The 15,728-nt window shown below is 42.8% G+C and overlaps 1 protein-coding gene across 1 annotated transcript in view; it reads left to right on the forward strand.

Moving 5' to 3' along the window:
* Positions 1 to 4,494: 4,494 nt before the first annotated feature.
* LOC101006239 (succinate dehydrogenase cytochrome b560 subunit, mitochondrial) overlaps positions 4,495 to 15,728 on the forward strand; it is a 38,691-nt gene continuing 27,457 nt past the window's right edge. Inside the window, exons 1-2 of the mRNA XM_031661877.1 lie at positions 4,495 to 4,566; positions 12,705 to 12,761. Of these exons, the coding sequence (XP_031517737.1) occupies positions 4,547 to 4,566; positions 12,705 to 12,761 (77 nt within the window). The 5' untranslated portion in view covers positions 4,495 to 4,546. The remainder of the gene's footprint in view (positions 4,567 to 12,704; positions 12,762 to 15,728) is intronic.

The raw sequence follows: 15,728 nt of genomic DNA on the forward strand, positions 1-15,728 counted from the left end.
GGGGGGCGGGGGGGTGGTGAAGGAGAGGGACAAAAACAGGGACACAGACACACTTCTCTGAGGGATAGATAGGGAACCTTAATTTAAAGGCCATAAAAAGGGATTCCTCCTCAGTCTCCTTGCCTGAGAGGTGCTGCCTCAGAGCCGTAGCAACTAGAGGCAGGTTTTCCCAAGAGAACTCTGAAAATAGGGTATCCCTTGTTATCTCCACTAATGTGGGCTGCATTATAGACTTCCTGAGATGACCAAGTCCTATGGGAGTTTTATTCCTCACACCTCCCTGTATCCTGTGCAATTCTTCCCAGATAGATGTTTTTCTCCACTGGACTATTTCCAGGCAAGAAGCCCCTGACCTTTCCCTCTTTGTCGAGAAGTCCTTCAGTGCTTCATGCTGCTGTTGAAGTCCATTTCAGTTTATTTCAAGGCTACAAAATTGTGTTGAGTGCCAGCAATATGTAAAGTATGATAATGCAGGTAATAGAGAGAGGAATAAAAATTAAGTCCTTCCCGCAAGGAGTTGAAAATTTGGTTTGGGGAGGTGGAGGTGGGAAGATCAGAGGACAAACCCATCAACAGTCAACTATAATAAGCCATGATACTTCCATTAGTAATGAACAAAATGCTGGGAATACAAAAGAGGAGTGCACACAACTGCAACATCAGGAAGACTGAGTAAGTTATATGAGATATTAAAGACAAAATAAACTTTATTTAATAAATGAAGTTTATGTCAGGCACAGTGACTGACACCTGTAATTTCAGCACTTGCGTATTGGTACACTTATGCAGGAGGATCACCTGAGTTTAGGAGTTTGAGACCTGTCTGGGTGACATAGCAAGACCTCGCCTCTACTAAAATTTTTTTAAAAATCAGCTGGGCATGTTGTCACATGTTTGTAGTCCCAGCTACTTGGGAGGCTGAGGCAGGAAGATCGCTTGAACCTGGGAAATCAAAGCTGCAGCAAGCTATGACTGCGCCACTGCTTTCCACCCTGGGCTACAGAATGAAACTCTGTCTCAAAAATAAATAAATAAGTAAATAGTCAAACAAATAAATAGTTCAGAGGGAAGAATAGTTGTGTCTGGGAGACAATGTTAGATATGAACCAGTCCTGAAGGATGACTGTCATTTTGGAAAGGAAGATGGGGAGGTTACCAGAAGATAGAACAGCAAAAGCAAGGACAAAGAGGTGAGAGAGACAGAGAGAGAAAGAGAGAGAATGTGTGTGTGTGTGTGTTTGTGTATGTGTGTATATACAAGATGTAGGTTTCTGAAGTGTTGGATATATTCAGGGCAGATCTTGTGCCATCCACTTTGACTTGATTTGGGGAGACTTGAAGTGGCATAGTCGGAAATGAGACCAGACAGGAAAGTTGAAGTTAATTTGTGAAAGGCCTTAAATGACAGGTGAAAGAAGGTGAATTCAATTTGGCACATCATGAGAATCTAAAGGTGTTGGGGTGGAGTCAGCAATGGGGATGTCTACATAACCAGAGCTGAGGTTTTTTTGTTTGTTGAGGCAGTCTTGCTCTGTTGCCTAGGCTGGAATGCAGTGGCATGATCATGGCTCACTGCAGCCTTGACCTCTGAGGCTCAAGCAATTGTCCTACCTCAGCTTTCCAAGTAGCTGGGAATTACAGGCACATGCCAGCATGCTGGGCTAGTTTAAAAAAAACAAAATTTTTTTTTTTTCAGAGACAAGGTCTTGCTCTGTGGCCCAGGCTGTAGTGCAGTGGTGTGGTCATAGCTCACAGCAGCCTCAACCTCTCAGGTTCAAGCGATCCTCCTGCTTCAGCCTCCAGATTAGCTGAGTGACAGGCAGGCACCACCACAGCCAGCTAATTTTTAAATTTTTTGTAGAGATGGGGATCTCACTATGTTGCTTAGGTTGGTCTTGAACTCCTATACTCAAGTGATCCTCCTGCCTTGGCTTCCCTAAGTACTGGGATTACAGGTGTGAGTCACCGTGCCTGACCTCTAGAGGTTAATTTAAGTGGGGTGGTCATTGTTATTCCTGCTATGAGACCACTGCAGGCTCACCCAGTGAAGGCCAGTGTCCTGGCACCTTCCTGGCATCTCATTAGACTACAGTCCTGGTGGGTTTGGTCAATAGTATTAGATTTGGGTTGTGGAATTCTAAATATGGGATTGCTTATGAAGTCCATAGGCAAAATCATCATCATTGACAAATGTTTACAGGGTGTTGTAGTCAACATTTCTATAAAACAGCAATTCAAAGTACAAAAAAACCCAAAAAAAACAAAAAAAACAAAAACCCAAAACTCTCCCCTCCAAAATTTCCACTTAACTCCACCTCCCAACTGTAAGTCATCATTTTCTCCTGACTTAACCACTCCTTTTATCTATACCCTTTTCAAGGGGTTGTTGCTACTTTCTTTGTCGCATTTCTTTATTGATCCTGCTAAGACTATAACCTTCTTGGGGATAATACAAACATCTGTATCTTTGAACCCCCTACAGAACTTTTCATGGACTAAGAAAAAGTCCGTAACTACATGCTAAATGAAATTATTAGTATTTAAAGAGCTAAGCGGGCTGGGAGCGGCAGCTCACACCTATAATCCCAGCACTTTGGGAGGCCGAGGACAGTGGATCACTTGAGGTCAGGAGTTCGAGCCCAGCCTAGCCAATATGGTGAAATTCCGTCTCTACTAAAAATACAGAAAATTAGCAGGGCATGCTGGTGCACGCCTGTAATCCCAGCTACTCAGGAGGATGAGGCAGGAGAATCGCTTGAACCTGGGAGGCAGAGGCTGCAGTGAGCTGAGACAGCGCCATTGCACTCCAGCCTGGGAAAGAGAGTGAAACTCTGTCTCAAAAAAAAAAAAAAAAAAAAAGAAAAAGAAAAAGAAAGAAAGAGAGAAAAAAGCCAAAAAAGATCTGAGTGAAAGAGGCATTCCTTGGGTTTGTTAACGTGAAGCTTCAGAGAGCCAAGTCAATGACTGGAGGTTCGATAGCACAAAACTGTTATTTAAATATAACTTTCTAACGAATAAGTTGTTTTAAATAAAACTTGTTGTTTGAGGTACCCATCATTGAACGTGGGGGGGTAGAGTCTTGAAGATCAGCTGTCAGGGATGTTGCAGAGGAGATCCCTGCATGGATAGAAGATTGGATTAGAGAGCCTCTTCCAATCCTAAAGTGTATGAATGTGCTTTCTTTGTCAAGCATTACAGAAACGCAAAGTAGTATTAGTCATCTGATGCAGAAATAAGTGAATTTGTGCTATTTAAATGCTGAAGTGCAGGGATGCTAAATATACATGAGATCTGAATAGTAATATAATTGAGTATTTTTTTTTGTAAAAATAGGAGTTGCTCTAGGCTGTCCCTTTTACTCCTCTCCACCCTACTCCCCACAACAGTCAAGAACTTTTGCTCTCTGTTTCCTTCCTTTATCATTTGCTCTTCTTCATTCTTCAGTCTTGAGTGCTCGGCAGTTGATTCCTGTGCTTGGGTTCCTTAAAACTGTATATATATATATAAATCAAAGCGTGTTCTCCCCCTCACTCCGGCTTCTTCTAGCTGGGGGTGTCACCCACACAGCGCTGAAACAAGGAACAAGGGAGCATTGTCCTCGGCTAGTGGGCGCCTGGTTCATGTGGCAGCTCAAACCCAGGAATTGTGCGGTCTAACCGAGGTGGTTAGATGAGGCTCCTCGTTTTCGGGAATGGTGGTCCGTAAGGGCCTTTCGAGGCCCCTCTCCACATTCCTCAACTTAGGTCACAATTTATGTATCTGTCTGGTTAAAGCTTCGTATTAGAACGGGAGGGAGCCCAAAGTATCTTTTTTCTTGGGTGTCTCAACCGGCCAATCACGTTTTTAGGCCGACCTGGAGGCAGGAGGAACGCAACAGACTGCGAAGTCCTTAAGGAAGAATCTAAACAAGTCCGCCGTTCGCTGTTTGGGAGTGTGATGCAAAATAAGTATGTACGCAGGTGGAACGTAGACTGCAGATTTTGAGCCAGCGGCGTTTCTGCCCAAATCCTGGCAAATTTCGGTAGAAGTCAGTGGCAGGAAGCGGGAAAGGAGACTAAAAAATCAGAAAACGGCCGGGCGTGGTGGCTCACACCTGTAATCTCAGCACTTTGGGAGGCCGAGGCGGGCGGATCACGAGGTCAGGAGATCCAGACCATCCTGGATAACATGGTGAAACCCCGTCTCTACCAATAATACAAAAAACTAGCCGGGCGTGGTGGCGGGCGCCCGTAGTCCCGGCTACTCGGGAGACTGAGGCAGGAGAATGGCGTGAACCCGGGAGGCGGAGCTTGTAGTGAGCCGAGATCGCACCACTGCACTCCAGCCTGGGCGACCAGCGAGACTCCGTCTCAAAAAAACAAAAAACAAACAAAACCCCCCCCCAGAAAACAACCAGCAAACCAGCTGGGTAGAGCTGAGCGGAGAAGCTCCACAGCCTTAAAGAGACTGGCCACATCACACCCCCAACTCCAACCCCCTCCCGCGCGCCTCCGCCCTCAGGTGGCGGGGCCTCCTGGCGTCACTTCCGTCCAGACCGGAACCCAAGATGGCTGCGATCTTGCTGAGGTGACTTTAGTGTGGGACTAGGAGTTGGTGTCCGCGGCCCTCCGGAGACCTGAACTGGCCCCTCACGTTTTGCTGATAACTCTTTATCCTGTGCCTGGGCAGGGAAAGGACCCATGGGTGTGGAGGCCAAGCGCTCGGGGATCCTAGAGACCCCTTTTCCCGTCCCCCGCAGCCGCTCCCGTGCGTTCCATAGGGCTTCGGGGTCGCTGATTTCGTATCGAGGGGCGCTCGGCTCTTGCCCCTTCTGTTTTCCCCACCTCGTCTAGTACTTCTAACGCAAATTGCTCTTGGGCTTGCATCCAGAGCGGAGCTCTGAGAAAATAACTTAAAGGTCAGCCACCCATGGGTCCTACGATTTCGAGAGCGTATTTAGACATTTAGCTTCGGAGAGGGAGATCTTGGTGTATTTTGCCTTTGCTTCGAATGCCTTCAAACAGCAGCTGCTCCCGCCGTGAGTGGGCGCTGTCTGGGTTCCCAGTCGGCTGCTGGCAAACGGTGCAGAAGGCCTGGACCCCTACTGGGGTGGTGATTAGCATTAGCACCCAGGGCAGACCTCTGCAGCCCCAAAGCAGCCCGGGCAATTCATTTTTAGTTCATCTTTTTATTTGGGAAGGAGAGTGAGTGTCCCAGTTTTTCTCTAAAATGTGAATTAGTTGTCCAGAGAAATACCCTAGATTTTCTTTCATTCTCAACTTTCCGCTATCTAGGTCTCATTCTCAACTCAGCCTCTCTAGTCACAGCGACTAGCGTCTTTAGACACGCCTGGTACAAATCCCCGCATAGTTTTGTGCCAGCCTTATTTTTGGAAATTGTTTGTTATGGAAAGTTAGCTTCAATGCTGTTGAGATTTCAATCCCTGATTTCCCCAAATGTGTTCTCATTTCTCTTTCCACTTCAATCACCCAGTTTAAAAATAGAGGGACTTTGTTTAGTTTTTCTGCGGCAAAATGATTCCTCTTGGAGTTGAAATCAGGGATATCTTAGTCCTTCGTTTTCGCCCTGTTTTTCATCTCCATATGTATCTTCTTTCTAAGGTATGCCAAGGCTTGTCTTGCCAGTGCTGCCTTCTTTATTCCAGATGGTTTGACCATAATTGAATGCTTTTGATATCTCTGATATATTTTGGTATCGATGTTAGGGGGTTTTGGTAGAATTAACATTTAGTTTGAAATGATCATATTGGTTCCAAACAGTTCATTTTAGGAGTTTTGGGATTAGTATTTAGAAGCTGAGGATCTTTATACTCATTAAGTGTATCCATACGGTATCATTTTGAGTTGTGCAGCGCCATCCACACTAGGATTCAATGCCAAGAAAGGTATATTTTTCATTAGTGGTAATCTGAAGCTCTCATCGAAAGGACACCTCTTTTTCTCATAAGGGCTTTTTTTAGGAGGAGAAATGAGGAATTAAAAATTTTTTTTTTCTTGATAGAAGTTCCCAGTCTAATTCCATTTCGCTAGAGGGATTTGGAACTGTTTATAATGTGCTGATTTAATCTCAAAGGAAAGTATCTTCTAAGAAATCCTAGGAACTGATTTCTGGTTCTACATTTATTTTGGACAAGTCAAGGTCATTGATTCCATGGCTGTGGTTTCCTCATTTGTGTTGCAAATGGCAATAACTTGGGCCCACTTAAGAGAAATATTGGTTAAACTTTTTTTTGTTCTTTTTTTTGTTCTTTTTATTTATTTATTTTTTTGAGACAGAGTCTGGGTCTGTCACCCAGGCTGGAGTGCAGCGGTGCGATCTCTGCTCACGTGGGATTACAGGCATCTGCCACCATGCCACCATGCCTGGCTAATTTTTGTATTTTTAGTAGAGACAGGGTTTCACTATCTTGGCCAGGCTGGTCTTGAATTCCTGACCTCATGATCCACCTCCCTCGGCCTCCCAAAGTGCTGGGATTACAGGCATGAGCAACCATGCCTGGCCTTTATTTTATTTTTGGTTAAACTTTAAAAAAATTATATTTACTTATTTTAATTGGCAAATAAAAATTGTATATATGGTGTACAATACGGTGTTTTGAAATATATATACATTGTGGAGCTATTAACATACGCATTACATCTTTGTGGGGAGAACTCTTGAAGTCTATTCTTAGTGATTTTCAAGTATACAATGCCTTGGTTTTGTGTGTGTGTTTGAGATGGAGTCTTGCTCTGTTGCCCAGGCTGGAGTGCAGTGGCGCGATCTCGGGTCACTGTAACCTCCGCCTCCCAGGTTCAAGCAATTCTCCTGCTTCAGCCTCCCAAGTAGCTGGGACTACAGGCATGTACCACCATGCCTGGCTAATTTTGTATTTTTAGTAGAGACAGGGTTTCACCATGTCGGTCAGGCTGGTCTTAAACTCCTGGCCTCAGGTGATCCACCTGAGCCAGGCATTAGCCACAAGGCCTGACCAATGGCTTATTAACTATAATTAACATAATAATAACAACATATTAACATAATAATAACAATTGTGGCTGGGCATGGTGGCTCATGCCTGTAATCCCAGCACTTTGGGAGGCCAAGGCAGGCAGATCATGAGGTCAGGAGATCAAGACCATCCTGGCCAACAGGGTGAAACCCCGTCTCTACTATAAATACAAAAATTAGCCAGGTGTGGTGGTGCGCACCTGTAGTCCTAGCTACTTGGGAGGCTGAGGCAGGAGAATTGCTTGAACCTGGGAGACGGAGGTTGCAGTGAGCCGAGATCATGCCACTGTACTCCAGCCTGGGCAATAGAGCAAGACTCAGTCTCAAAAACAACAACAACAACAACAACAACAAAACACAATGTACCCTGTTGTACAATAGATCTCTTGAACTTACTCCTCCCATCTAACTGAAATTTTGTATCCTTTGACCAACTTCTTCCCCTTCCCCTTCCCCCTCCCCCACATGTAAATATGTTTAATGCTTGGCTAATTAAGAATTATTAGTTATCAGAGTATTGTATTGTCATGGCTTTTGAATATATGCTCTCTATTTTGTATATTCTCTAAACAGTTTAGGGACCAGCTAGAGATGAACAACCAGCCAAGTATCACAAACCATTGGCAGTTAGTCAAGGAATGACTTGCCAAGGCCAAGGAGTTAGAGAACTAAGCTAAGGAGAGCTAGGCTTCTGTCTAATAATGTTCATGCTCCTTAAGCACAAAGTCCCCAAGAGTTACTCTCTGGCCAGTACTCATTGTATTTAATGCTGTATGTGAAATGCCTCTAAATATTAAGGTTTAACTCTCAATTTATGAAACTGCTTTTTAAAATAAGCATATTCATTCACAAACCGTTTTTTTTTTTGAGACGAGTCTCATTTGTCGCCTAGGTGCAGTGGCCAGATCTTGGCTCACTGCAAGCCCGCCTCCCCTGGGTTCACGCATTCTCCTGCCTCAGCCTCCTCCCGAAAGGCTAGATCAGGCTTCACACTGCCTCCTGCTGGGTTTTTTTGTATTTTTAGTAGAGACGGGTTTCACCAGGTTACGTGATGGTCTCGATCTCCTGACCTCGTGGATCCTGCCTCGCCTCCCAAAGTGCTGGATTACAGGCTTGGAGCCACCGCTACCCCAGCCTCCTTTTTTTTTTAAGCCTCTTCTATGTGTCAGACATTATTATAGGTACTGTGGATCCAAGGCCGGGTGCAGTGGCTCATGCCTGTAATCCCAGCACTTTGGGAGGTCAGGCGAGGATCACTCCTGGAGGTCAGGAGTTCGAGACCAGCCTGACCAACATGGAGAAACCTCATCTCTACTAAATACACAAAAATTTGCCTGGCATGGTTGTGGGTGCCTGTGGGTGCCAGTAATCCCAGGTACTTGGGAGGCTGAGGCAGGAGAATTGCTTGAACCTGGGAGGTGGAGGTTGCAATGAGCTAAGATTGCGCCATTGCGCTCCAGCCTGGGCTACAAGAGTAAAACTCCATTTCAAAAACAGAAACAAAATTAGCCGGGATTGCTGGCACATGCCTGTAATCCCAGCTACCCGAGAGGCTGAGGCAGGAGAATCACTTGAACTCGGGAGGTGGAGGTTGCTGTGAGCTGAGATTGCGCCATTGCACTCCAGCCTGGGCAACAAGAGCGAAACTCTGTCTCAAAAAAATTAAAAAAATTAAAGTACTGTGGTACTATGGATCCAAAATATTTGAGTCCTATCCTTGAGCTCAAAGTCTAGCAGGGAGATAAATAGATTAATTATTAAACCACATAAGAAATATTGATAGATATAAACAAGTGTGAGAGCATGGCAGACATAGCAAGTAAGGCTAAAGAAGTGGTGATCTTACTATCCAGGAATTGGTTTTTTTTTTTTTTGAGACTGAGTCTCGCTCTGTCACCCAGGGTGGAGTGCAGTGGTGTGATCTTGGCTCACTGCAACCTCTGCCTTCTGGGTTCAAGTGATTCTCCTATCTCAACCACCCAGGTAGCTGGGATTACAGGGGTGTGCCAGTATGCCTGGCTAATTTTTGTATTTTTGGTAGAGATGGGGTTTTACCCTGTTGGCCAGGCTTGTCTCGACCTCCTGACCTCAAGTGACCCACCCACCTTGGCCTCTCATAGTGCTGGGATTACAGGCATGAGCTACCACACTGGCCCTTAGGAATTGAGTTTTGAAGGATGAATGTAACAGGCTCTGAGGGAGGCTCTAGTCAGAGAACAGCATGAGCATGTGGTCAAAAGAGGGTTTGCTGTATCTGGACGTAATGTAATGTTCAGTGTGGCAGAATTACAGTGGATTGAAAGAAATTTGTGGGAGGTTAGGTACAGAGAGTTGGCCACATTGTGAAGTGCGTTGTTTGCCCACAGTTTGGATCTTACACTGTAAGCAGTGGGAAATTGTTAAAGACTTTTAGGCAGAAGAATGATGAAACCATGTTATTTTATTTATTTTTCAGTAAATTAGTGTTGGTGGTATTGAATGATATATAAGAGATCGGTGCAAGGGAGATCAGTTCAGGAGCTCTTGTTACAGTCCTAGTGAGAAATGAAGACGATATAGACTATAGCAATGGATTGGAATGAATTTTCCTAGCTATTAATGATAGGATTGGGTGATGCCATGCATACATATGGAGGGGTGGTGAAAGAAAATAAATCAAGGATGACTTAGCTTATAGTTTGGTAGTTGGGTGGTAATAATCATTAACAAGAACTTTTGTATACAAATTATTATTCATCATGTCATTCAAAGTTATATATCTATTTTATTGTTGCTGTTACCTAGACATTTTTGAAACTTTTTGGTATACCATCAGATCAAGTTTAGAAACTCATTATATTACAGTCATATAATATATGACTATAATAAGATAAATTATAGTCACATCTTGTTTTGGACTAAAAATGATATTCAGTTTGATCACATAGACTTGGCTTTGAATAACTTTTTTTTCCAGAAATCAAATTTATTTTCAGTAGATGAGTATTTTTGTCACCACTGAGGGTTTTAGAAAGAATGCAATGCAAATTCTAAAGACGTTAGGGAGACCAGTGATAATATCTTACATATATATGTGGTGTTTTGTAGTTTAGACAATGCTTTCCTGTATGTTTTCTTGTGCAGTCCCCTCAGCAACCAATAAGGTAGGTATTATCAATGCTATTTTATAATTGAAAACGCTGATGCTCAATGACTCACTCAAGTTATACAACTTATTCTAAGATTTCAGGCTTGATTTTTTACTTTCCAATGTTATTTTTACATTACCGTTGCTGCCTCAATCCAGAGAAGAGTTTAAAAAATGATTTGAGCAATGATTACATTTTGGGGAGACATGTTAATGCATTTAGAAGGGGCAGCAATAACTAGAAATTATAAGTTCTGGCTTGTCAATTAAAAATACAGAGTTCCTGTTTTCACATGAAAGGGAAGGATAGATAATTACTTTTGTCAGATTTCAAATAAGGTTATGGCATTTGTGCAGCTAGTTTCTGTGAGGGCCTTGTAGAAAGTTTACATTGATATTTGTCTCGGAAACAATAGCGCTAGACAGAGAGGGCACGCCATAGATTCCAGCCCACATCTGCAAACTCTTGCTGGGTAGCTGAGTGACTGGGCCTAGCCTGGTGTGAGGAATGCGTGCCCTGCAACTTCAGAGTCACAATTCAATTGATTAAAAGAGATTTGTTCCCACTTCTTTCTGGGAGCCTTGGGTATACAATGTCTGTATTCACCTCTTGCCTTCAAAGCTGGAAAGAGGGAAGAGCTGAAGAAGGAAGTGTTGGTTAGATTTTTTCCTTCAAATAGTGGGCCCTTCTAGTGTACTAATGTGAAGCATACAACTTTTGAAAAGTTTGTGCATCTAATATCAATGGTGTGAGGGACATCATGAGCTTTTTTAGAAGATCATTAGATCTTTATGAGATCTTGTATCCTAGTGCCTTGCAAGTAGTGGATATGCAATAAACTTTTGTAGAATCAATGTATTTTTAAGTTTTAGTTCCAGAAATTCACTCTATTTACCTTCTTAAATGCTTTTGGAAAGATTTGATATAATGATGTGACTGAAGGGTATAATGGTTGTGTGTTTTTCATAATACACGATGAGCATCCCTTTTCTGAAAAGCTTTGTTTGGACCAGAAGTATTTAGGATTTCCGAATTTTTTCAGATTTTGGAGTATTTGCATTATACTTACTGGTTGCGTATCACTAAGCTGAAATCCAAAATGCTCCAATGAGCATTTCTTTTTTTTTTTTTTTTTTTTTTTGAGACGGAGTCTCGCTCTGTCGCCCAGGCTGGAGTGCAGTGGCTGGATCTCAGCTCACTACAAGCTCCGCCTCCCGGGTTTACGCCATTCTCCTGCCTCAGCCTCCCGAGTAGCTGGGACTACAGGCGCTCGCCACCTCGCCCGGCTAGTTTTTTGTATTTTTTAGTAGAGAGGGGGTTTCACCGTGTTAGCCAGATGGTCTCGATCTCCTGACCTCGTGATCCGCCCGTCTCGGCCTCCCAAAGTGCTGGGATTACAGGCTTGAGCCACCGCGCCCGGCCCTCCAATGAGCATTTCTTTTGGGCATCATGTCAGCACTTAAAACGTTTTGGGTTATGGAGGGTTTCAGATTTTGGATTTTCCACAGTAGGGGTGCTCAACCTGTACCATGTAAACTTTGGATCAGTTAAATTCTCCTTAGATAGAATGCCTAGGCACATCTTAGTTACTGACTTGAAAAGCAATTCTGGCACTGATGTATACATTTCAAAAATAGCAATTTTTAAGTAGAAAACTTTCATGGGGTCAGTAAAAAATTTTTTTTATTCCCATTTTTTTGCACATGATTGTAATTACATGAAAGACTTTTTGACTTGAAATTCATTCAGGATATATGGAGTTTAATTGATGTTAGTTCCTGAAATGACCTGGCTTAATATTTAGCTAGGTCTCTTCACAAGCCCCTTGCACTCTTCAACCTTTTTTTTTTTTTTTTTTTGAGACGATGTCTAGCCCTGTCACCCAGTCTGGAGTGTAGTGGTGCGATCTTGGCTCATTGCAACTTCCGCCTCCCAGGCTCAAGTGATACTCCCACCTCAGCCTCCAGAGTAGCTGGTATTATAGGTGTGCACTACCACACCCAACTAATTTTCATGTTTTTTGTAGAGATGGGGTTTTACCATGTTGTCCAGGCGGTATTGAACACCTAGGCTCAAGTAGTCCACTGGCCTCAGCCTCCCAAAGTGTTGGAATTACAGGCGTGAGCCACTGCACCTGGCCTGACCTTTTAAATTCATCCATTGTAGTAGGTCTCTGCTAAAGCTAAGCTATATGGTTGCAGTTACCAGTGGGCTTATTCTGTTTTTTTTTATTTGTTTGTTGTGTTAACCCTGTCTCTTAGACATCACCTCCTGTAAGACCTAGCTTTTAAAAAATCACTTTCTCTATTTCTCTGTTGAACATTACCAACTGTGATTATTCTTATTCTTTTATCTTGCATTATTTGTGTTTGATTAAAACTTTATTTTGCATTTTTAGGTAATATTTCTCATTATTTTCAAGTTAGAGTTGTAGCTTTTCAACTAGAAAATGGTATCAAGGACACTGATACTGTCATTGTTTTTATCTTATTTTTAATCTATCCCTTCACCCCTAAAAATAGAGAAGTTGATATACTAAAGTTGATCTCTAAATGTGTATTGATTTTTGATTCTCTTATCTTGCAGACATGTTGGTCGTCATTGCCTCCGAGCCCACTTTAGCCCTCAGCTCTGTATCAGAAAGTAAGTCTCTAAGTCTGAAAATTATTTTTTTTCCTTAGGGAAGAGCAATAGATTGTTGACTTAGATTTGATGGATATGTACAACAGTGGGCAGTTATAGACAGTTGACTGAAACTTAAGTAATTGTGGTCACTATTTATCGTTTGTGTGTATGTGTGTTGTTTGTTTTTGAGATAAGCTCTCACTCTATTGCCCAGGCTAGAGTGCGGTGGTACGATCAGGGCTTGCCATAGCCTCAGCTTCCTATAGCTGGGACTATAGGTGTGTGGTGTGCCACCATGCCTGGCTAATGTTTTGTATTTTTTGTAGAGACGAGGTTTCACATTTTGCCCATGCTGGTCTTGAACTCCTGGGCTCAAGCGATCCCCCTGCCTTGGCTGGGATTGTAGGCATGAGCCACGCACCTGGACTTTCATGCTATATATTTATTCTCAGCCTGTTGATGTCAACAATTGCCTTTGTGTTATTTTTTAAAAACTTTTTATTTTGGAAATATTTTATACTTTCAGAAAAGTTATACGAATAGTAGGATGAAGTTCTATATACCTTTCACCCACATTTGCCAATTGTTAACATTTTATTGTGTTTGCTTATCTTGCTTTTTTGTATTTTAGATTATGCCATATGAAATTTTTATTTTTTTAGGTCAAAGCTGGTGAAATATTAATGATTTAGTGTAGTTCAGCCTAATATATATTTAATTATTAGTATTTTCACTGAATGCTTTAAGGGTAAGTTGTGAATATCATGACTATTTACCTCTAAATATTTCTCCTGAGAACAAAGAAATTGTCTTACATAATGCAGTATAATTATATAAGCATAATTATCAAATTCAGGAAATTTAACATTGATGAACTCTTATCTCATATACAGTTGATTTTCAGATTTTTCATTTGTCCCAAATAATATATTTTAGAGAAATACAATCAGCTGGGCACGGTGGCTCATGCCTGTAATCCCAACACTTTAGGAGGCCTACGCAGAAGGATTGCTTGAGGCCAGGAATTCAAGACCAGCCTGGGCAACAGAGAGAGACCTAGTCTCCACAAATAATTAAAAAATAAAAAAATTAGCTGAGTGTGGTGGTGTGTGCCTATAGTCCTAACTATGGGGAGGCTGAGGCAGGAAGATGGCTTGAGTCCAGCAGTTCAAGGCTGCAGTGAGCTATGATCATGTCACTGCACTCCAGCCTGGGCAACAGAGTGAGACCCCATCTCTATTTAAAAAAAAAAAGACTGGATGTCGTGGCTCACACTTGTAATTCCAGCACTTTGGGAGGCTGAGGCAGGAGGATCCCTTGAGCCCAGGAGTTCAAGACCAGCCTGGGCAACATAGGGATACCCTGTCTCAACCAATCAATCAATGAGAAACAGCTATCCTCAACAATTTAGTAGGCTGGACATGGTGGCTCATGCCTGTAATCCTAGCACTTTCGGAGGCTGAGGTGGGCAGATCGCTTGAGCCCAGGAGTTTGAGACCAGCCTGGGCAACACGGTGAAACCCCTTCTCTACAAAAAATACAAAAACTAGCTGGGTGTGGTGGTGTGCGCTTCTAGTTCCAGCTACTTGGGAGGCTGAGATAAGAGGATCACCTGGATGGGGCAATGCAGAATTGTGCATAGCTTGAGCATAGCTGTTTAATAGTTGGGTTCAACCTAGCCCAGTGACAAAACCAAGAAACTATTAAGGTACCGAGCTGAATCTAGTTCTTGATTTTTGAGAACCTGAAAGGGAATCTTGAAAAGCCAGATGAGAGCAGATGGTAATGTATGAGATAAAACCGTGGCCTTGGAAAAGCATAATCCATTTATGTGAATATTTAAAAAATATGCTTGCCCTGCCACCCAACAAGAAGTTGTGCTTTCATTGCCAGACCTGTGTATTGGGTGGGATTAGAAAGCAGAGTTATCGGCCTGGCACGGTGGCTTATGCCTGTAAACTCAGCACTTTGGGAGGCCAAGGCAGGCAGATCATGAGGTCAAGAGATCGAGACCATCCTGGCCAACATGGTGAAACCCCATCTCGACTGAAAATACAAAAATTAGCTGGGCGTGGTGGCACTTGCCTGTAGTCCCAGCTACTCAGGAGGCTGAGGCAGGAGGATCGCTTGAATCCAGGAGGTGGAGGTTGCAGTGCGCCAAGATCGCGCCACTGCACTCCAGTCTGGCCACAGAGCGAGACCCCATCTCAAAATAAAAAAAAAAAAACAAAACAGAGTTATTGTCTGATATGACCTCATCAGATGATTCAGGTTAACGGAATTAAAGTTGGTATAAAAATAAGGTAAGCGGAGGAACATGTTTTCCTAATACTGTGGGTTTATCCAGCCCACCATACTGTTATCAGAAAAGGGGTCTTGACCCGGACCCCAAGAGAGGGCTCTTGGATCTCATGTAGGAAGGAATTCAAGGTGAGTAGCAAAGTGCAGTGAAAAGAAGCAAGTTTATTAGAAACTACTCAATTATATAGTAGGGTGTCCTCAGAAAACAACTGGGGGAACATGCTGTCTTTAAGTTTCTTTTTTTCTTCTCTCTCTTTTTTTAAAAAATATATATATACACACACACACATATATATGTATATATTTATATATTGTTTAGGTCTTTAAGGTTTTATTTTTTTTTAATTTTTAAATTTTTAGTCTTTTTTTTTTTTTTTTTGAGACAGAGTCTTGTTCTGTTGACCAGGCTGGAGTGCAGTGGCGTGATCTGGACTCACTGCAACCTCCACGTCCTGGGTTCAAGTGATTCTCCTGCCTCAGCCTCCTGAGTAGCTGGGATTACAGGTGCACAGCACCACGCCCAGCTAATTTTTATATTTTTAATAGAGATGGAGTTTTACCATGTTGGTCAGGCTAGTCTCAAACTCCTGACCTTGTGATCTGCCTGCCTCAGCTTCCCAAAGTGCTGGGATTACAGCCATGAGTCGCTGCACCTGGCCAATTGTTAAAAATATTTTGAGGTAG

Source organism: Papio anubis, unplaced genomic scaffold (assembly GCF_008728515.1).
Source record: "Papio anubis isolate 15944 unplaced genomic scaffold, Panubis1.0 scaffold282, whole genome shotgun sequence".
NCBI lineage: Eukaryota > Metazoa > Chordata > Mammalia > Primates > Cercopithecidae > Papio > Papio anubis.